Below are 22,463 nucleotides of genomic sequence, written 5' to 3'. Positions count from 1 at the left end.
CCACTCTAATACCTTTTCATTTGAAAACGCATCTTTTACTCTACGTTTTGGACTTCCGTCCACACTGAGACGCCGTTTTTGATGCTTTTTCGAAAACGCTCTCCCAAGTGGAAACATTTGAAAACTGTGTTTTCGAGTTGTAGTGTGGACGGGGAAGACATCTGAAAACTATGACGTGTTTGTTGTCATGTGACGCAGTCATGTGATCCATTCAACCCAAACCAATCAAGATGGCGGCCCATGTAGTGGCGGCGCTGTTGTGACTGATTCCCGTTGATAGAATTGCTAAAGATAAATGTTACTTTGTACAACCTTCACAATGCATTCCTTTAAAGACGACACAAAGTATACTCAGAATTGCTGTCTGGGTTGAATGGATCGAGGACAATTGCATTTCAGACTGTACATGGAACGGCGACTTTTCGCATGCTATTAACTATAGTCACGATACATCTTTGTCTCGTCTTTGCTATTGTTGACAAAATGAACAAATGCCAACAAACATTTTCGTCAGTAATTTCATTGACCAGATTAGCACTACTGGACAGATATGGTCAAAATGCAATCTTTTGTGTTCCACGATTAAAAAAGACAGCATACGGGGTTGGAACGACACGAGGGTGTGTAAATAATGACATTTATTCGTTTTTTGGGGGGATAACTTTTGAACTTGTTTACATACAGTTTGTTTTGACGTCAAAAACAGAGAATAATCCGATTCAACGTTTTCTCACACTGGCGGTTTTTTGAATATGCCGTTTTTTGGTAGTTATCAGCGTATTGGTGTGCAAGTAAACTTGGGAAAGTGTTCCTGTAATACGTCTGACTCTTTAGTATGAAAACATGTCTTTTGGAAGTGGATTTGAAATGGGAAAGAGTCCATTGGCACTCTCCCGGGTTCGATTTAGCAAAATGATCAAAGTTGCTAAAGTCTCAATTATCAGGCAAGAGACATTTCCTGCTTCGTTTTCCAGCCTCCAAAATTCCCTCCAGGCAATTTCAATTTCTTCAATCCCTTTGGAAAACAAATGGTAGATATTAACGTATCTGTACGACATCCGATACGTTTTTTAGTTTTCTGACGGTGCTGCCAAGAATTGTTCTGTAAATGCATTTCTGTCCAAACGTTCCAAACGTGCATACACTCTCAGTTGCCGAAAACATGCAACGCTTCTACACAAACAAGTGACGTAAATGCAAACTTCTTTAAATATATAAAAGCTTCCTCAAATTTGCACGCACCACGGCTTGTTCAAACACATGGACACAAACAGACACACAGAGCCCGTGGCACCAGCTGCTTTTCATTTTCTTTAGGATAAAAAGAAGTAGCAAAAGAGAGAGAGAGAGAGAGAGAGAGAGAGAGAGAGAGAAAGCTCTTGAATGACTTAATAACGGTTTCCGTTGGCCGCGATCCTGCTGCTATTTCTGGCCGTTGGATCAGAGGGAAGCACGCGGCAGGAGACATTCTGTTCCAATGCCTCGCGCCGGGCTCAATTTGGTCCACTATTGCCTTTCATCACTCCATCATCATGCCATTTCTCTCTTACTGTACCCAGACATCTCAATTAATTGCTCTTTAATAACTCACGGGTCTTAAGATGAAACTCGAACCACGTGTAAACCGTCTGTTTCTCTCTTTTTAATTTAATCCATTTATTCCCATCAACAATATCAAGCTGCACTACATTTGGTTGCGCTTTGAATGAGGGATTTTCACACAAGCCTGCTTCCTGTCAAATATGTTTCTCTTCCTCTTTTCTGTGATTATCTTCCTCCTCACTTCGCACATGCAAGGTGCTCGGCTCCGTCTATCGGATTGTCATTGTCACCTTACTCGCATCTGTGCTCACGAAGAGGAAGAGAAACTAAAAGCATCTCTGTATTTCAAAGGTGGAGGTCCATGTTTTGTTCATGCCAAATTGGGAAATGTTTAAAACAATGAGTGAAAGCAGAAGTAAAAGCAGAAGTGCTGCACTCCCGTCGGCTCATTTCTCAGACGATCGGTTTGAGTACACACACACACGCTTTTAAAAGTATTCAGACACTTCAAAATGCCTGAATTACATTGTATACTTTTATCAAAGGTACTGTATATTATACACACATCTGTATAACACCTATTCACGGTCAGGTTTGGAAGAATCTGGAAACGTTCTTGTGCTAATTTTAGGGGAACTGCAGAATTCATATTTAATACAGTAAAATGTGTTAAATTGACATGTTATTGAGTTAAAAGAATGGAGAGAATACAACCGGACTGAACAGAAGCTGAAGAGCATGACTTTGGGCAATACTGTTTCACTTTTCCAACTGTGTGAAATTTCTCCTCTCAGCTTTAATTGAAGCCATTTCTACATGAAATCAGAGAATGTTTAAGTTTAGCTTTTTCGCCGTATGAAACATATGCATAAACAATAAAAGAGCAAAGATTGTTATTGGGGCCTAAACCATCCCATGTGGTGCAAGTGTGTGTGTGTGTGTGTGGACACGCTCTGGCATGCTTGTCTAAGCTCCAATCAAAGGTGGCCTTGTTCTCTGTATTTGTTATGTCTGAGCGTCCGATGATGTGTGTTGTGTCCCTACTTCCCCCCCATCACCTGCCAGGAAAAAGCAGAACTAATAACAAAGTAGCACACACACACACATACACACACACACACACACACACACACACACACACACACACACACACACACACACACACACACACACACACACACACACAGACACACACACACACATATACACACACGCATACATACACACACACACACACACATTCACTTCCACTACTCCCGAACCAGAAAAAAGCACTGGAAACGAATCACAAATATACACTCATGCAAATGCATCAAACAGGAGAGTTTTTGAGGCATTCTGATCCATTTCACGAGCTGATCATACTGTGTTTTCACAGCATCATAGTAATTACTATGACTTCACTAATTACTCTAATGAGGTCAGCGACTTCTATAATCCTCTACAGCGAGTTTAGGAAGGATAAAAGCATAATGCACACAGTAAAAGCAGAATAGAATAGAACAGAGAAATAGAAAAGAATTGGATAGAATCAAGTAGAACAAAAAAGCAGAATAGAATAGAATATATGAACAGATATGTGGCCTGCCCTAATATTGTTCTTTGGTGTAAGAATATGATTAGACAGATATATTTGAGGCTAACTCACCAGAAATCTGGCTGTGGGCGGGGCTGCTGAAGGGGGGTGTGTTGAGGGCGGGGCGGGGGTTGTGGGTGGGGCCGTGGTGTGGACTGCACCGCATGGCACTTCGCCTCAACTGCTCAGAGAAAGCTAATGCACCGGGCTTTACAGCTTCATCCGGCTTCTGACGGTGCCCTGCACACACACACACACACACACACACACACACACACACACACACACACACACACACACAACGGAGATGAGAGAAAGTGATTTTTGTTACCTATTGTGCATTTACAGAATCAAAACCATTTAAATACACAAAACAGCTATTGCACAGGAATATTTCCTATGCACTATAATCTGACTACTACTTAACACACACATACACACCCACACACACACACACACTCACACATGTTGTGTTTCCATGTTTTATGGGGACTTTCCATAGACATAATGGTTTTTATACTGTACAAACTTTATATTCTATCCCCTAAACCTAACCCTACCCCTAAACCTAACCCTCACAGAAAACCTTCTGCATTTTTACCTTTTCAAAAAACATAATTTAGTATGATTTATAAGCTGTTTTCCTCATGGGGACCGACAAAATGTCCCCACAAGGTCAAACATTTCGGGTTTTACTATCCTTATGGGGACATTTGGTCCCCACAAAGTGATAAATACACGCTCACTCACACACACACACACACTCACGCACACACACACACACACGCACACACACATACACACACACGCACACACACACGCACACACACACGCCGCGCACACACACACACACACACACACAGGCTACTGTATATCACACATATGACATTCTGCTAATGCCCTAAATATGTGTCAGGGAAAAGAGATGAGATGAGACTAGATGAGAAGAGAACAGAAGAAAAGAGGAGAGATGAGAAGAGGGGAGGAGAGGAGATGAAAAGAGAAGAGAGGATGAGTTAGAAGAGTGTTGAGTAAGATTCCAACCAAACCACCGCACCACAGACCACATTCACACGCTACACACGATAGTCAACATGCACTTTCATCAAAAAACAAAAACAAAGGAAAAATGTATGCATGCTTTGTTGATTTAAAAAAGCATTTAATCTCATTTGGCATTATGGTCTATATTATACATTTCTACAATCCGGCATTGGGGGTAAAATGTATGACACAATCAAATCTATGTATTCAGACAACAGGTGTGGAGTTAAAATTGGCAATAAAAGAACAGAATTCTTCACTCAAGGGTGTGAAGTGAGACAGGGCTGCAGTTTGAGTTTGTTCTGTATGGATGTGAGGTTTGGGGTTCACTCTGTCAGATTACTGGAGATGGGACAAACACCCCATATAATCCCTGCATGCAGAATTCTGTAGAAACATTCGAAGAGTTCAGAGAAGAACACCTACTAATGCATGCCAGGCCAAAATAGGCAGATATCTCCTAATTATACATATTGAAATACGATCCCTCAAATTCTGGGCACACTTAAATTAAAGTTCCCCTAACACACTGCAACCCAAGAGCTGAAGCCTAAAACCAGTCCCACAAACACACTAACTAACAAACACCAGTTTCAGACCAGCACTGCTGAACTAAACCATAGAGAAGAGAGGAGAAGAGATGAGAGGAGAAGACACGAGATAAGAAGAGACGAGACGAAAAGAGATGAGACGAGATCAGAAGAGACAAGACGAAAAGAGACAAGAGGAGACAAGATGAAAAGAGACGAGATGAGAGGAGAAGAGACGAAAAGAGACGAGATGAGAGGAGAAGAGACGAGATCAGACGAAAAGAGATGAGAGGAGAGGAGACAAGATGAGATGAGACGAAAAGAGACGAGATGAGAGGAGAAGAGACGAGATGAAAAGAGATGAGAGGAGAAGAGACGAAAAGAGACGAGATGAGAGGAGAAGAGACGAGATGAGATGAAAAGAGATGAGAGGAGAGGAGAAGAGACAAGATGAGATGAGACGAAACGAGACAAGATGAGAGGAGAAGAGACGAGATGAAAAGAGATGAGAGAAGAAGAGACGAAAAGAGACGAGATGAGAGGAGAAGAGACGAGATGAAAAGAGATGAGAGGAGAAGAGACGAAAAGAGACGAGATGAGAGGAGAAGAGACGAGATGAGACGAAAAGAGATGAGAGGAGAGGAGAAGAGACAAGATGAGATGAGACGAAAATAGACGAGATGAGAGGAGAAGAGACGAAAAGAGACGAGACGAGATGAAAAGAGACGAGATGAGAGGAGAAGAGACGAGAGGAGAAGAGACGAGAGAAGAGACGAGAGGAGAAGAGAGGAGAAGAGATGAGAAAAGACGAGAGGAGACGAGAAGAGATGAGTGGAGAAGAGACGAGACGAGAGGAGACAAGAAGAGACGAGATGAGAAGAGACAAGAGGAGACGAGAAGAGAAGAGAGGAGAAGAGACGAGAGGAGAAGAGAAGAGATGAGAGGAGAAGAGACGAGAAGAGAAGAGACTAGAGGAGAAGAGACGAGAGGAGACGAGAAGAGACGAGAGGAGAAGAGACGAGAGGAGAAGAGACGAGAGGAGAAGTGACGAGAAGAGAAGAGACGAGATGAGAAGAGACGAGAGGAGAAGAGAAGAGACGAGAGGAGAAGAGACGAGAGGAGAAGAGATGAGAGGAGAAGAGACGAGAGGAGAAGAGAGCTAGAGGAGACCGAGAAGAGACTAGAGGAGAAGAGACTAGAGGAGAAGAGAAGAGACCGAGAGGAGAAGAGACGAGAAGAGAAGAGACTAGAGGAGAAGAGACGAGAGGAGACGAGAAGAGACGAGATGAGAAGAGATGAGAGGAGAAGAGACGAGAGGAGAAGAGACGAGAGGAGAAGTGACGAGAAGAGACGAGAGGAGAAGAGAAGAGACGAGAGGAGAAGAGAAGAGATGAGAGGAGAAGAGATGAGAGGAGAAGAGACGAGAGGAGAGGAGAAGAGACGAGAGGAGAAGAGACGAGAGGAGAGAGACGAGAAGTGAAGAGACGAGAAGAGAAGAGACGAGATGAGACGAGAGGAGAAGAGACGAGAGGAGAAGAGAAGAGACGAGAGGAGAGGAGAAGAGACGAGAGGAGAAGAGAAGAGACGAGAGGAGAAGAGACGAGAGGAGAAGAGAAGAGAGGAGAAGAGACGAGAGGAGAGGAGAAGAGACGAGAGGAGAAGAGACGAGGAGAAGAGAAGAGACGAGAGGAGAAGAGATGAGAGGAGAAGAGACGAGAGGAGAAGAGACGAGAGGAGAGGAGAAGAGACGAGAGGAGAAGAGACGAGAGGAGAAGAGACGAGAGGAGAAGAGACGAGATGAGACGAGAGGAGAAGAGAAGAGACGAGAGGAGAAGAGAAGAGACGAGATGAGATGAGAGGAGAAGAGAAGAGACGAGAGGAGAAGAGACGAGAAAAGGAGAGAAGAGAAGATTATTCCTCAGAATGAATTGTGCAGATGTTTTAAGATGAAGAGTGCAGAACTCTATGGAATAGTGTCACAGCTCCAGTAGAGGGAGTTTAGAGTTTGATACTTCACTGTAATTCTGCACTTATTTCATTAGAATATGTGTTTGAGGCGAGAGGTCTACTGTCTCTGTCTACATGTACAGTAAAAGGAGACGTGTGTGTGGTTGTGTGTGACCTCACACAGAGACCGAGCAAGCATGCGGTATTAATGATCACAGGCGTTGAGAGCAAAAAACCAAACGGGAAGCAGCAGAAAAGTCGCAGCTCGCAGCTGTGTGAATCCATCAGCTGCACTCATCTACACACACACACACGTCGACGCGCACGCGAGGGGAGGAAGTCAAGCTGAAATCAGAGAGCGTGTCTGAGCGCTTTGAAGATGAGGCCAGTGCATCCAGACATACAGACACGGAGTATGTGGGGTGGCGCCGCTCGACAGATTCCCGACCGGAATAACGGACCAGCGGGGAACAAACCTTCAACGACCACCAACACGATAGTGCAGCATGATACACACTTATATAAAACCATGCTATAAAAACACTCTTTATACCAGCAAGACAAACAAAAACTAGACTAAGATACACTTTAAAATTCAAACACAACATTAACGACAGCGATAGCACCTTAGCCAATAAACATAACAATTATAATTAGGGCTGTCAATCGATTTGTTGATATTTTGTTATGTAATACATGTATTAAGTGTGACTTGTAGCTGATGTCATTTCTGCGACACTAGCGCCACAGTCAGATAGTCCCGCTCCAAATAAACACAGGAATTTTTATAGTGCCACAGAGAAACAGTGTTTACAGTTTTCCACTTATACTTGTCTGCATATTAAGCTGAGATAGAAGAAAGTATTTTAACACTGAAAAAGACATTATTCAGCTTTAAGTGTCCAAATAATTTTTGGGATTCTGTAATCACCTAATGTGCCAGAGAAACTATCATACAGCCATCTTGAAAATGTTGTCTCAGAACTTCCGTTCAGGCGGTTCAATATAGATTTCTGTGGTGTTGATGTCAGAGTGTAATTAGCTATCGAAGTAGAGTCACAGATGTCATGAGTATTTGAAAGTGTTGAGGGGATGTCATAACAACTGGAAGCAGAGCGGGAATATTTTAAATCATGAGTACTTCTTGAAGATCCTACCTTCAAGCTGATGTGCCTCTGTGCTCATGAATCTCCAAGAGATAACATAAAGTCATTCAAAATATCTCATAAGACACCTCTGACCATCTTCTCATGCCATTCACCCATCACGTTATAGTTAAGGTTATTTGAGATATTTTGAGTGTTAAACAACTACACACACACACACGCACACACACGCACGCACGCACGCACGCACACACACTCATATACACAAGCACACACACACACACACACACACACACACACACAACACAAACACACACTCATATACACAAGCACACACACACACACACACTCATATACACAAGCACACACACACACTCATATACACAAGCACACACACACACACACACACACACACACACAAACACACACTCATATACACAAGCACACACACACACACACACTCATATACACAAGCACACACACACACACTCATATACACAAGCACACACACACACACACACAAACACACACTCATATACACAAGCACACACACACACACTCATATACACAAGCACACACACACACACACACAAACTCATATACACAAGCACACACACACATTTACACACACACTCACACACACTCATATACACACACACGCACATACACACTGTATACACACTCATATACACACGCACACACAAACACACACACACGCACGTACACACACACACACACACACACACACATGCACAAACACTCATACACACACACACAAACAGACACACACAAGCACACACTCATATACACACGCACAGACACACACACACGCACATACACGCACACACTCATATACACACGCACAGACACACACACACGAACACGCACACACATTCACACACACACAAACACACACTCAAACACACACACACACACACACTCATACACACACACACACACACATTTACATGTCAAAGTGTATTATTTATTTTAGAATGTGCTTCTAACTATTTTAATCAAATTTAAGCCTGTTAAAAATGTAGGGTGACAAATTAATTTTAAAAAGTACAATTGTAATTTTCTTTAATATTGTACTTGCATGTGTAGGATATAGGACCCTATAGAATCCATAGGATTTCATAACTACACATTTTAACACAAATAATGAATAAGTCGAAACATAGAAATTAAGCAGAATAACACGTATAACAATGAAATGCTTGTATCGTGATAAAGTGCAGTGTGTTATAGCTGTCCGAATGTGACCTGGCAGGTCCAATTTACCTCCGCGGGCGTCGGAAAATTTAGAGTGACTGAAAAACACCTCACGAGCATTTCCACATAGTAAAGGGTGCTGTAGACTCACACCATCAAATCTTGGGGAAAGATACTTTCTGTACTCCCACATATAATCCATTTAGATCAACTCTTCTCAGTAGCGTCAATACAAACAGGAAGTTAGATGACAAAATTCGGAAGAGCGGAGCACGGAAAAGGGGCGGGGCTGAGTAAGGTGAATATTGCATTAATACTGATGAGTGATCATAACTCACGGCGTGGCTCTCGGGGTCCGTCCACTGTTATCTTAATGGCTCTCTGATATGTGGCCACCTGAGGAGGGTTTGTGAAGACGGTGATGGTCAAAGTGAAGCTCTTTCCTGAAAAACACAAATATACACACGTCATCAAAACAGGAAAGACATATAGATGTGCATTTGCTGAACCTATTTAGCATATTTATTTAGGATATATTTATCGTTACATGTGGTTCCTGTGAGGAATACGCACAGAAGGCATTCTTTGTTTATGTCTTTAACCCTTTAAGCTTGGCGGGCCTGTAAGAAAATAAAATAATAAAATTATTAATAACTACAGTCTTGACCAAGGAAAAATAGGTTTCGTTTGAAAGTTCAGAAGCTCTACTTTCCAATGCATGTAGACATTATGACCAAAATTGAACATGTGCTTTGAAATTTGTAGACAAATCTGAAGTGTTCCGTTTTGATCATTTATTTAAAAAAACATTTACACTGCACATATTATTGAAATCGGTAAAAACATCAAACTGGTCAAATAGTCATGTGTCATATGTTGTTTGAAAGCTCTTAAAGAGTAAAATACAACCAGACTATTTGTTTTACTCACAGACACAAATATAGCGAGTAACAGCTAAATATATGTCTTTATATGTCCATGACAATTATGTTGGTGTTGCTTATATGCCGCATTTTCGCTTATAAATTCACAAAATATTAACAGAACATAAAATATCACATATCATTACTTAAAGGAGGTGATTATCTTTCAAACGAGTCCACACACAAGATAATCAGATGTTTAGATCATTAGATAATCCACATGAAGCACAATGTTACATAGGACCACCAGGAGATGGCGCCAAATACACGACACAGACTCAATGATGACTCAAATGACACAGAATGAAACTCATTCTGTGAAATCTCATGACTAAAATCATGTCTGCATGCTATGCAAACCTTTAGTCATTGTTGTGTTTGCATGTGTAATTAGTTCTTATGTACAATTATTATCTTTTATTTGTTTGGAGATGTTTTTGGACACTATGATTAATTATATTTGTAATGTTATAACTTTTGATTGCTTTGTCGAATCAACAGGAATGATTTCTCTGAGACAGTTGACATGATTGGGAACAAAACACAAGCAGTTTTTCAGAGCCACCTTATTTTCACCCAGTGATATATAATATAATATTTTTTGGCTCAGTTTTTTAGGCTGAGAGTCTCAGAATATATCATAATCTATATTATTAAAAACTGTGGACAGTTTTCTTTACAATGACACCAACCACTTGAACCTCCTTGTTTATTTGATCAAGTTAAAAGCCTTTAATTTTGGGTATGCCACTGAAACAGGAAATCTTTGAGAACACCTTCAGAGCTTAAAGGGTTAAAGGCACCGAGTTGAGACAGTACAGCCGAGTCCCAGGCCAATGACCAGGTCATGTGACCGCGTCCCCGCAGAGGACGGCGTGGTGACCGAAATAATACAGTGAGATATCAAGAGGAGCCACAGTTTAAAGTCAGACAGAATTCACTCCTCGTAAACACACACATGTACAGACAGTCTCAAATATACAGCACACACACATGCATGTGTATACAGATCCCCGTGTAGACACCAATACATCCTCTGATGTCAAGAACATGTCTGGGTCACATTCCCCAAAATTTACCAAAATAAATCAGGCCTATATATATATATATATATTTGTTTTGCATTATTTTCATTCTCATTATTTTACATGCAAGTACTGAATACTTTTCAACAAGATTTTCCAAAATCCTTTAACCAAGAACAAAATGATTAAATGTTCCTCCTCCAAGAGCTTTCAAGATACATCCTCTAAATTTGGCACAGACATTCGGACTGTTCTGACTCGGGTTGCTGTGACTTTTCTAACCAATCGGACTTGTGGTTTTCAAACAACTGATGATAAAATCTCCCAAAAATCGAATAGACTTACATTGATGGGATGTTCATATGGGCCAAGACTATTCAAACTCCACCTGCCAAAAAATTATAATGTAAACAAACAAGCCCTTTAATCTGCTTTAAAGGTACTGTAAGCACCATTCTAACTTCCACGTGTGACACGACTGAGCCGTTTAATTAGCCACAATCTATCCAAAATCCAGCACATCAAAGATACCGTTGGGACTGACACCGAACAGAAGAGCATCATGAGTACGTCTACAAACACAACAGTAGCAACATACAGGAGTAAGATTGGACCACAATTGACCTGATTGTTGTGGGTACTGGGGCATGTACCCATAATTCCTCACGCTATGTAACTCATGAGATAGACTCTAGGAAGACGGCAACTTGTGTGTCAAAGGCAGGTTTGAGTTACACGCTACTAAACGGGCCTAACCATTCCAGCCAACGCAAGTTACAGTTACACATGCACACGCTTGTTATGATTCGACCAGAAAAACAGAGCTGGGAGAAACTTCGAGCTGTTCCCAAAAATCTCCTAGATTAACCCCACACACAGATGTGAGCACACAAAACCCACCCACAAATACAAGCCGCACCAAGGATCAGCACTCCAATCCGACCACACGCAATCCGGCGATGCCAGGTGCTATTCTGAGCGCAGTCGCTGTGACAACACACTCTACTTCTGTCTGTAATGATCTCACCTCACACACATACACACAATCACTAACATTTACGTAAACAGCCGCATTTATCTGTAAATAATCACATCTGTCCAAAACTTACATCTTGTTGCTCATAAATAGCTTAACTACAACATATCATGGTAGTACTGTGTTTTTGGACATGTATGATGATAATACAGTGGGGTATTTTAAGTATCTTGGAGTAAAATGGTACGTGTCAAAGTACTTTGCTAGTACCATGTTTTTAAGCGTATGTTACCATGGTAATACCATGATTTTTTGCACATGGTACCATGTACAGTATCATGGTAATACTGTGTTTTTAGACATGTATGATGATAATACAGTGTTTATTTGAGGTATCTTGGAGTAAAATGGTACGTGTCGAAGTACTTTGGTATTTCCATGTTTTTAAGCGTATGTTACCATGGTAATACCATGATTTTTTGGCACATTGTACCAAGTATAGTATCATGGTAATACTGTGTTTTTGGACATATATAATGATAATAAACTGTTTTGTTTAAGTACCTTGGAGTAAAATGGTACGTGTCGATGTACTTTGGTATTACCATGTTTTTAAGTGTATGTTACCATGGTAATACCATTATTATTTTTGCACAAGGTACCATGTACAGTATCATGGTAATACTGTGTTTTTAGACATGTATGATGATAATAAACAGTTTTTTTAAAGTATCTTGGAGTAAAATGGTACGTGTAGAAGTACTTTGGTATTTCCATGTTTTTAAGCGTATGTTACCATGGTAATGGCATGATTCTTTGCACATGGTACCATGTACAGTATCATGGTAATACTGTGTTTTTGGACATATATGATGATAATAAACAGTTTTTTTTAAAGTATCTTGGAGTAAAATGGTACGTGTCAAAGTACTTTGGTATTTCCATGTTTTTATGTGTATGTTACCATGGTAATGGCATGATTCTTTGCACATGGTACCATGTACAGTATCATGGTAATACTGTGTTTTTGGACATATACTATGATAATAAACTGTTTTGTTTAAGTACCATGGAGTAAAATGGTATGTGGCGAAGTACCATGGTATTACCATGTTTTTAGGGATACAGTACCACGGTGATACCATGATGTTTTGCACATGGTACCATGTTCAGTATCTAGTATACTGTGTTTTTGGACATGTACGATGATAATACAGTGTTGTTCTTTGAAGTACCTTGGAGTATGATAGTGTGTGTCAAAGTACTGTGATATTATTACCATGTTTTTGAATATGGTACCACGGTAATACCATGATTTTTTTTCCTTTAAGCTTTTTTTGCACATGGTACCGTGTCCCATGGTAATACTGTGTTTTTGGACATTGCACTAGGGCAATACCATGTGTTTGGACATGTAGCACCACAGTAATGCAAATGTACTCTATGAAGTACCTTGATGTACCATGTAAATACCATGATACATGAATATGGTGATCATTTAGTACCATGGTATATGTATAAAAATATCACTCAGTACTGTGGTATATCAAAGTACTATGGTAACCGCACAGGGTATATAGGACTTTTAAGATATAAAGAACACTTGTTAACACAAATATACACTCATACTGTGTCCTAGTGCCTTGGTGTCTATATGGGACACGTTCAGTCTGAGAGAAGCAGAAACTCACTGTCCCCAGAATCAGGAAGTGCATGCCGTTCCTCAGGGGATGTCCCCACACACAGTTTGTGAGTGTGGGGGAAACATTTGCTTATAATTTGTTTAATAGTGTGTTGGTGAGTATGCTGTGTATACATGGAGAATAAGTCAAATGAACACAACAAGAACGTGCATTTTGTGTATATGTGTTTCAGAACAGTAAACTCCAAAAATATATATCTTTTAAGCAGGATTTATGTCTTGTTTTCCAGTAAAAACATCTAAACATCCTTAAAACAAGATCAATGTAATTAAGAAGCCAAATTAAGACTTACAGTCAGAGAATATACCAGTGTGCTGAATTAAGTTAATCTTTCTTACCGCATTTGGCAATTTGTTTCTTCTTGTTTAAAGCATAAATCTCCTTAAATCTTGTTTAAAACAACAACAACAACAACAATTGTCCAATAGGGTAATGAAAATAAACATAACTGAAGATATACTCTCTGAAAAAAAGTCCTGATGTCGTACATAATTGAGCTTCTTATGGAAATGTATCTTGAGGATATTTAAACAAGAATAATAAAACGATTTAAGATGATGTTTTGCAGCTCAAGTGACTCAACAGCCTGCGATGCTGCAAAACAACTAAGATAGATGGATTTAAAGAAAGACACACAGATGCAGTCTTTGTTGTCTTATCTACATGTTTTAACTGATCAAAAACCATAAGTACTCCAACAGAGTAGCAACACAGAGTGTGTAGATGTGTGTGTGTGTGTGTGTGTGTGTGTGTGTGTGTGCCTAGTTTACATTTCTCTCTTACTCAACACGCTCTCTAGATTTTTTTAACCCGCACTCTTTTCCGGCACTAACCCTAATCACTTCCATCACTGTAGAGTGCAGCTGCTTTCTGCCACTAATACACACAAACACACACACACACACACACACACGCATAACATAAGCATCGCTCTGATAAACAACAGTCTGTGTGGAAGTGCATGTCTGAAATGCAATAGTGTGTGTACATTCTGCACAACACAAGCATCCTCATGCAGCAGAATTGAACAAGTTTTGTTTAGTAATCTAAGAAAAACATTTATATATTTCCTTGTATACATTTGGGGGGCTAACTCACAAACACAAAGATACCATTCACGCAGTTCTCCATTTTTCATACATACAGACTACAATCAAAGCACACAAGCACACCTGGACCAATCACCGACTGAGTTCCCAAATCCCGTCTTTTTCTCTATTATACATGTGTGATCAAATGAAGACACAGATAAGAGGGAATGGGATAAAAGAGTGGGTTAACATTAGTTTTTTTTTATCTCAGGTCTGGGCATGCAGGTTAAAGGGAGTAGTGTTGGCACTGAGGGCTATATCAGCTAAATCATAATGGGCCTAGGATAGAGCCTTGCGGGACACCGTATTTCCCAGAAGATGTGTGTGTGTTTTGCGTGTCTGAGTGTGTCATCAGACACAGTCACACTGTTGACTAACTACTCTGTCATCACGAAAGCGGGAAGATTCACGCATTACAAATACTGTGTGCTACTTCAATCCAAAGTTCTTTTTGCAACCAAGCAACAAATCACATATCTCTGCACCAGAACATCGTAGAAACTTCCGGTTTCGTTCATTTGACTCAGGGTAGCAAGGAGCCTTTTGAGTATCACCTTGGTAACTGCCTAGCAACCAGATGGGTTACCCTAGCAACCAAGTAACAAATCACATATCTCTGCACCAGAACATCATAGAAACTTCCGATTTCGTTCATTTGACTCAAGATAACAAGGAGTCTTTTGAGTGTCACCTTCGTAACTACTTAGCAACCAGATGGGGTTACCCTAGCAAACAAGTATCAAATCACATATCTCTACACCAGAACATTGTAGAAACGTCCGGTTTTGTTCATTTGACTCAGGGTAGCAAGGAGCCTTTTGAGTATCACCTTGATAAATTCCTGGCAACCAGATGGGTTACCCTAGCAACCAAGTAACAAATCACATATCTCTGCACCAGAACATCATAGAAACTTCCGATTTCGTTCATTTGACTCAGGGTAGTAAGGAGCCTTTTGAGTATCACCTTCGTAACTGCCTAGCAACCAGATGGGTTACCCTAGCAACCAAGTTTAAAATCACATATCTCTACACCAGAACATTGTAGAAACTTCCAGTTTCATTCATTTGACTCAGGGTAGCAAGGAGCCTTTTGAGTATCACCCTGGTAACTGCTTAGCAACGAAATGAGCTCTATCTATCTATCTATCTATCTATCTATCTATCTATCTATCTATCTATCTATCTATCTATCTAATGTCTGTAAACTTTCAGACTAGGCTTTTTCAAGACAATAAAGCAATACTGAGAAATAAATGGTGTGAGTTTGGGGCAGGACTATCTGTTGGCCCAACCAGTGGTAGATGGAGGAGTGTTTGGGAAACCTATTTGAACACATTATTTGAAATCGTTATTTTGCAATTGACCCTTCGCTAAGCTCCGGCACCCTTGGTTACTATTGGTAGCTTTACAGAACCACCCATAGGAACGAATGTGAGATTGCTGTGAATGGCAAATGTTTTGGCTTAATATTCCCATAAACTAAATCGATAATATTCATATGTGGGCTGGTATAAGAGAGTGACATTGCAAAGCATATTTATCTGATTTGTTTTGTAGAAGAAATGATTAAATTACACAGTAATGTGAATGAAAACTGTGGAGATGATGAATCAGAATCGAGGGAATGATCAGCACAGTCACTCGAAAAGAGAAAAGCATCATTTGATGGCAATTACACACCTGATAACATTAGTGTAAGTAAACAGCACAGTCTATAATGTCTCATGACACACTTACTACGAATGCTTTATTTGCTATTGCCTTTATGACCTGAATTAATACATACATGAACTAATGTTAAGTTATAAGATTTCATTTACCTTGGAGCAAATGTAAGTGTCCCTGCTGATGTTTTAAATGTTCATTGGGGAATAAGGGCTGACACATGTAATCAAGATTTATTTAAAGGCATGTATCCTCTCTGGGTACCTCGTTTCGCTATTACAAGAAGTTATATAAATCGTCACATTTCTACAGAGACAGTTATGCATTAATGCGGTATATGGTAGCTCTGCCCCAGACCACAGTTAAACAGTCAGATGGTTGTTCAAAGGACTGAATATGGTCTGGATGCTAGTGTACATAGAGGCTTGTGTTTTAAATAGATAACAGTCGTATTTGACTGCACCTGTTTTAGTCTGACAGTCAACCGGACGCCTATCAGACGAAACAGAAGTGGCAGGTAATGAGTGTAACGGTCTGTGCAGCATCAAACACACATTGCATTTACTGAGTGCGTACAGACAGACACACTGCTGTTAACATTTCATTGTCACGGCTCAGTGGTATGCCAACATCAGCTGTGTTTCCTGCATACTGTATGTGTGTCTGTTTACTTAGACATACTTTAGGTGACAATATTTTTAGCTAAATCAGCAAAAACCTCCCTTTAGGGTCATTTGGGGATGTAAACAGGGGGAATTCACATGGGATAAACTGCACTTGTAGTGCACGATTCACTAAAGGAATAATGCAGATCAGGCAATGGTGCAAACGCGCACACAAAATCACAGCTGAACGCAATTTACACGTGCAATTCTGATCTTGCCGCGCTATATAGCGGAAGATGCAGCAGACCTGCAAGACGTTACAGCATCACTGTGTTCCAGACACCTAAATCATTTCGTGAGCATGCTGAAAGTGCGCTTGACCACACCGTGCAACTGAACATATGCCATATACGCTCTTGTCTTTTTTTTGATCATCAGGGCATTTTTTGGGAAAGAAGTGCAATCTATAAGAAGCCCCAGTTACATAGAAGAGGCTTTTTGCTAGGAAAGGAACGATAATGACTATCATTGATGCTCTAGATTGTGGGTGGATAGTGAATAAGACGCTGTGCTGAAACATTACACTGAAAACACTAATAAGTTGAATCTACTCAACTGATTGAGTAAACTCGTGACCTTAAATTAACTAAGTAATGGCGTCTCCAAAACATGTTAATTAAGTACTCTTAATTTGGCGATCATACAGAATGAACTGAACTATTTAGTTAAGGTAACGAGATGCATTTAGATTAACTTTAGATTTGATGTTTCAACTTAATAATTTTGGTTATATTGACTCAAGTTTAGGTCATACAGTAACTTATACCTTGGGCTGTCAATCAAATACAAATTATAATCGAATTAATTACGTGGAATGCCGAATTGATATATACACAAATATTTGCTGAGAAAGCTCCTCAAATAACAATAATTTTATATATTATGATTACATTATTATAAATAGTTAGATTTAAATTATTAATAAAATATATATTGTAAAAAAAATAATACAGATATTTAAAACTTGCATTAAAAATGTCATACGGAAAGCGGCTTTAGAATGCAATAAATGGATTATTTGCATATTATTGATCATAAGTCAATCATTGGCCTACAGTTCACAGCAATCCACAACTGAATTCGTCAAGAGGTTTATTATAAGGGCTTGTTTAAGGACCGTTAATGCACAACTGCATCAGACGGAAGCTTCTGGAACGTCTCGGTTGTGTTGCGTCATAAACGTAAAATTTTTAGGCCGCTGTGTCAAGTTAAACAAAGTTTCAAATGTGAAATCCCTGTGTTTGAATTTGTGCTCCATCATGCAAGAACGTGTTGTCTGCTCTCGGTGGGTGTGGTTTGCTCTCGGTGGGTGGGGTTTTCTCCAGGGGGGCAGTTTCGTTTACCGCCCCCCTGGAGAAAACAGGTGGTACTACAAGCTTCAATTACTGTGTCAATCATTAAATAAACGTATTTCCCCACAGAAACGCACAGAAACATGTACTTCAGTTGCACAAGGAGAACTGAGATACAACACAAGTAAATAACTCAACTGTGGCATTGTGGGCATTTCCCAAATACTCAATTATGTACAAAGACTTACTAGCACTAAGTCTCATGTTTATGGATGTTTAAGAAAAATAAGTTCAAGGAACTTCAATATTTGAGGTATGAGCCAAAAACTTGACATTTCCAGTAATGTTTAATTAAGAGCAATGGCGTAGGTTTGGTTTGAATGTTGGTAGGGACATTGCAAGGAGGATAATATTTAAAATGTTGGTATTAAGGAAATGTGAGAACATTAGTCTCAATCAACAAGTCTCATTTGACCAGTTTTCTGGCCCTTCACAATATATCAGCCTGTTTCTCTGAAGAATAAACTGACCGCTATAGCGCTGCACGATATGAAGTAAACATTTTATATTGTTAATATAATATGATATTTTTTAAATAATGTTAAAAAACTACATGTGCAAAGTGACTTCTCAAGTTAGACAAATAATGGGAAGAATGGAGCATTGACAGCACTTTAGGGTTTTCCCCAATTTCTGCTTTACAACCCCCCTCACTCCCACATACTTCTGCTCATATTGCATCCCAAACCAGTTATCTGTGCAGTTATACTGGCATCAATGCAAAACTCAGTACGTTTTATTTTTTACTCAGACAATATTTTGTTTGCATGCATAATTAAATATATTATTTTTAAGCATTAGATCTAAAATACAAACAGAAATTTGCCCTTGCAACCTCCAGAAAATGATTGAAAAAACCTTTATGCAGTCATCACAAAAGACTGTGATTGGTGCATCCTAAGCAGCGCTGAGAAAAGTAACGCTGTCGTTTATGCACTGCTTCCCAAGAGGTCGGACAGCAATTTACACATGAATAATGAAACCTAGAAACTTTAATACTCATTTAAATTTAATTTGATGGTAAAATTGCCCAAATGTTGGTCAGGACACTTCCGATTTTCTAATAGTGGGTAGGGACATGTCCCTATCATACCTACCGAAATCTACGCCCATGACAATTAAGACAATTCGATTTCCTCAGTAATGGCAACATACATAAGTGTTTACGTGCAGCTTTTAAGTAAATCCATCCCATAATGATTTATGTCATATTCATGTTTTTGGTTTTCTTAAAGGGGGAGGGTTTCGCTTGGAAGAACAGAAGAATTATATTCTAGTATATATTGTATAGATTATTTCTCTTGCTGACCTCTTCCACTGCGGCCCACAAATCTCAGGTCGTTGAACCGGGCAACTTGGTTCTTGATGGTAGCCGTGGCGTTACGAAGCTCTGCAGAGTAATTCTCATCGTTTCCGGCCATCACCGTGACTACTGTGCCATCAGGGATATCTCCGAGGGCAACCACCTGTGGAAGAATGAGGAAGACAGGAAAGATACAACGTGCAGTTATGACTCTATTCATATTCCAAGATTAAACAAGGGAGCAAAATATTGATATGAAACGATGCATCAGTAATTTGATTCTTATTCAACTTGCTCTACATGGCCAGATGTGATACTGAAAGTAAAACGCAAACAACATTCAAATGTTCTTTGTACTGCCCCGCGTCACAATTGCCGAGCAATATCTTTACATCTAAACTAAATAAGCAGATTATTTGCATATTAACCGTAACGGCCAGTGTACTCTTAACCAGCCGGGACAAGATGAGCCACTTTGTTTTTGGTGCAAATCAAACCTCGCTGCACTTTTAGTGTGTTGGTTTTGGCAAGACTGGGTGGTTCACATTCTTGGCATCATTTGCCAAATGCGAAAAATGACAATGGAAGGAGTTTCGGTCACCCACGATGAGAAGAGATCAGCAACAATTACAGAGGCTCCCAAAACTCCCCCCAAGTGGCTGATATAGTCAAGAAATGTGATGAAGCCTCGTTCAGTATGTTTACTCTGCTTTAACACACTTTAGAGCACAAAAATGAAACATATCCTTACAATGCAATGTTAACGCCTTATCAATAATAACAGTTCCTTACATGGTTTATTTATGTAGATTAACACGAACATTCAAAGCAAACAGAAGCCGGACGTCCAGTACCTTGAAGGCGATGGGCAGGGTCTTGTTACAGCGCCAGTGTGTGGGCAGGACGGAGCAGAGGAAGTTGGGGCTGTCGGTGCGCACCAGCTCTCCTGGGTGGTCCGACAGCACCTCTACCAAGCTCCGGTCAGCCATACGCAGTTTTCCCACCAGGGCGGCGCCGCTGCTCTCCTGAGCCCCCAGGGGCAACCCCTCATTCATCTTCCCCGAGCTCAGGGTGGTCGAGGGAGGCGTAAAGCGTCGCCCAGGCGCAGGTTCTGCAACAAGAGCAATTTTGATATCGACATGCATTATTATTATTATTCACCATTTCGAGTAAAACGCGCTTTAACAAGTGTACAATAAGTAAATCAGGTATGTTTTTCTTTTTATTACGGCATTTACACTATTGCACTTTTACGGCACAGTTTCTCATTTTACACTAATAAAACACATTTTAGTCATCCCAATAAAGCGCTAAACTATTTAAATATATAGTTGTTTTAAAGTTTTCTTATGGCGTTACCCCGATTGACTTCCTCGGAGGCGCATAAAAGCATTAAAAGCCTGACGGCAGGTGGGGCCCGCGGTCATTCAGCCAACCACAACCACCGCGCGGTTAAACGCGGCTTTAGCGGAGCTGCGCACAACGACCTGCGCCATAGAAGATCCGTCAAAAAAAACGACATTTTCGGACGGGATGCGCAAAATAGGGGTTCTTAAATTAAACACACAGGACAGTTTCTTGTCCTAATTGGTGTTGGGTAATAGTACTTTACTCTAAAATAAAAGTACCTACTAATTACAACGTCTACAGTGTAATTAGATTCCTGTATTAATTACTCTGTCTGAAAAGTAATTGAATTACTTTTTGCTAATTACTTTCTAAAACCCTGATCAACCTCGGCCAGATGAAAAATACACGGATAGACATGAAACTGTTCTTTTAATTCTTTCAAATATATCATATAACATCTAATAAATTATTCATGAACTGCCCAAAGGATTTAAAGGGGCAGCGTTAAATTAGAAAACGATTGTTTTATATAGAATTGTTCTAGAGTCTATACAGTATTTAACGCAATTACATCAGAAGTAACTGTAATTAAATTACTGAAAAATTAAGAGTAATCCCTTACTTTCCTTTTATCAAAGAAAAAGTAATTTCATTACAGTAATTATTTAAATTAGTCCAATATAAGCGAAAATTAGTCATCAGACTATTTCTAATTATTGCCTTAATTTGATATATTGAATATTTTGATGTGAAATTGATTCCTTTATTATATAACATATAATCTTAATTCAGTATAATTCTATTTAAATATCAACATCTTCCTTTGTGTTAAATTAGCTGATTATGAATGTTGAAAAATGTTGTTTTATTTCATATTATTTTTATTTATAAATACAGTTTTAGTCACCGCCGTGTTATTTGATATGATTTCAGATATAGTTTATTTATAATTTGAAAAGTAAAAGTGAGTGATAGGGACAAATTAAGCGTCAGGGAATGTCCCATTAAAATAACAAGATACTTTTATGGTTAGGATTCAGTTTCAGTGACTATTAACAGTTATGATCGTTCCGATGTCATGAAACATGACGCGTAAAAATAGACTATAATGCAACAGCCGTTACGCGCTTGTCCAGAGCTCGGAAACAAACGCTCTTACCGTATTTGGCGTCCCAAAGAAAAACCATTTGGTAACTTTTGAACACCCCTCCTAGTTAGGATGAGGATCCAGAGATAACCAGCCGAACGGTGGATCGATAATACGAGCTCAAGGGTGATGTGGAAAGTTCGGTGAGGTGGATACTGTTCCTCGTTCAAGCAGGAGTCGTTTTGGCACTCGCGTATCCTTTTGAAAGCGTGCGTAAAAGTTGCGCACGGTGCAGACGCGTTATCACCGACGCACCTGACGCGAACGCTTTCGCTTTACTTTCTCGATCTTCTATGTGTTC

The 22,463-nt window shown here is 39.8% G+C and overlaps 1 protein-coding gene across 5 annotated transcripts in view; it reads right to left on the bottom strand.

Moving 5' to 3' along the window:
- LOC127643648 (runt-related transcription factor 1-like) overlaps nt 1-22,463 on the bottom strand; it is a 79,535-nt gene that overhangs the window by 10,923 nt on the left and 46,149 nt on the right. The window contains exons 1-5 of one of the 5 annotated variants that reach the window (XM_052126455.1): nt 22,175-22,463; nt 20,520-20,776; nt 19,672-19,828; nt 9,299-9,403; nt 3,191-3,358 (exon numbers count right to left, since the gene is read on the bottom strand). The exon at nt 22,175-22,463 is cut by the window's right edge and continues 280 nt beyond it. In XM_052126455.1, the coding sequence (XP_051982415.1) occupies nt 3,191-3,358; nt 9,299-9,403; nt 19,672-19,828; nt 20,520-20,776; nt 22,175-22,202 (715 nt within the window). In that variant the 5' untranslated portion in view covers nt 22,203-22,463. Of the gene's footprint in view, nt 1-397; nt 2,355-3,190; nt 3,359-9,298; nt 9,404-19,671; nt 19,829-20,519; nt 20,777-22,174 lie in introns of those variants that run through there. The other 4 variants (XM_052126457.1, XM_052126453.1, XM_052126456.1 and 1 more) reach the window with 4 other exon arrangements.

This window comes from Xyrauchen texanus, chromosome 5, assembly GCF_025860055.1.
Source record: "Xyrauchen texanus isolate HMW12.3.18 chromosome 5, RBS_HiC_50CHRs, whole genome shotgun sequence".
Classification (NCBI taxonomy): Eukaryota; Metazoa; Chordata; class Actinopteri; order Cypriniformes; family Catostomidae; genus Xyrauchen; species Xyrauchen texanus.
Note: the sequence above shows the minus strand (reverse complement) of the source record. Positions and strands in the feature narration are given on the sequence as shown.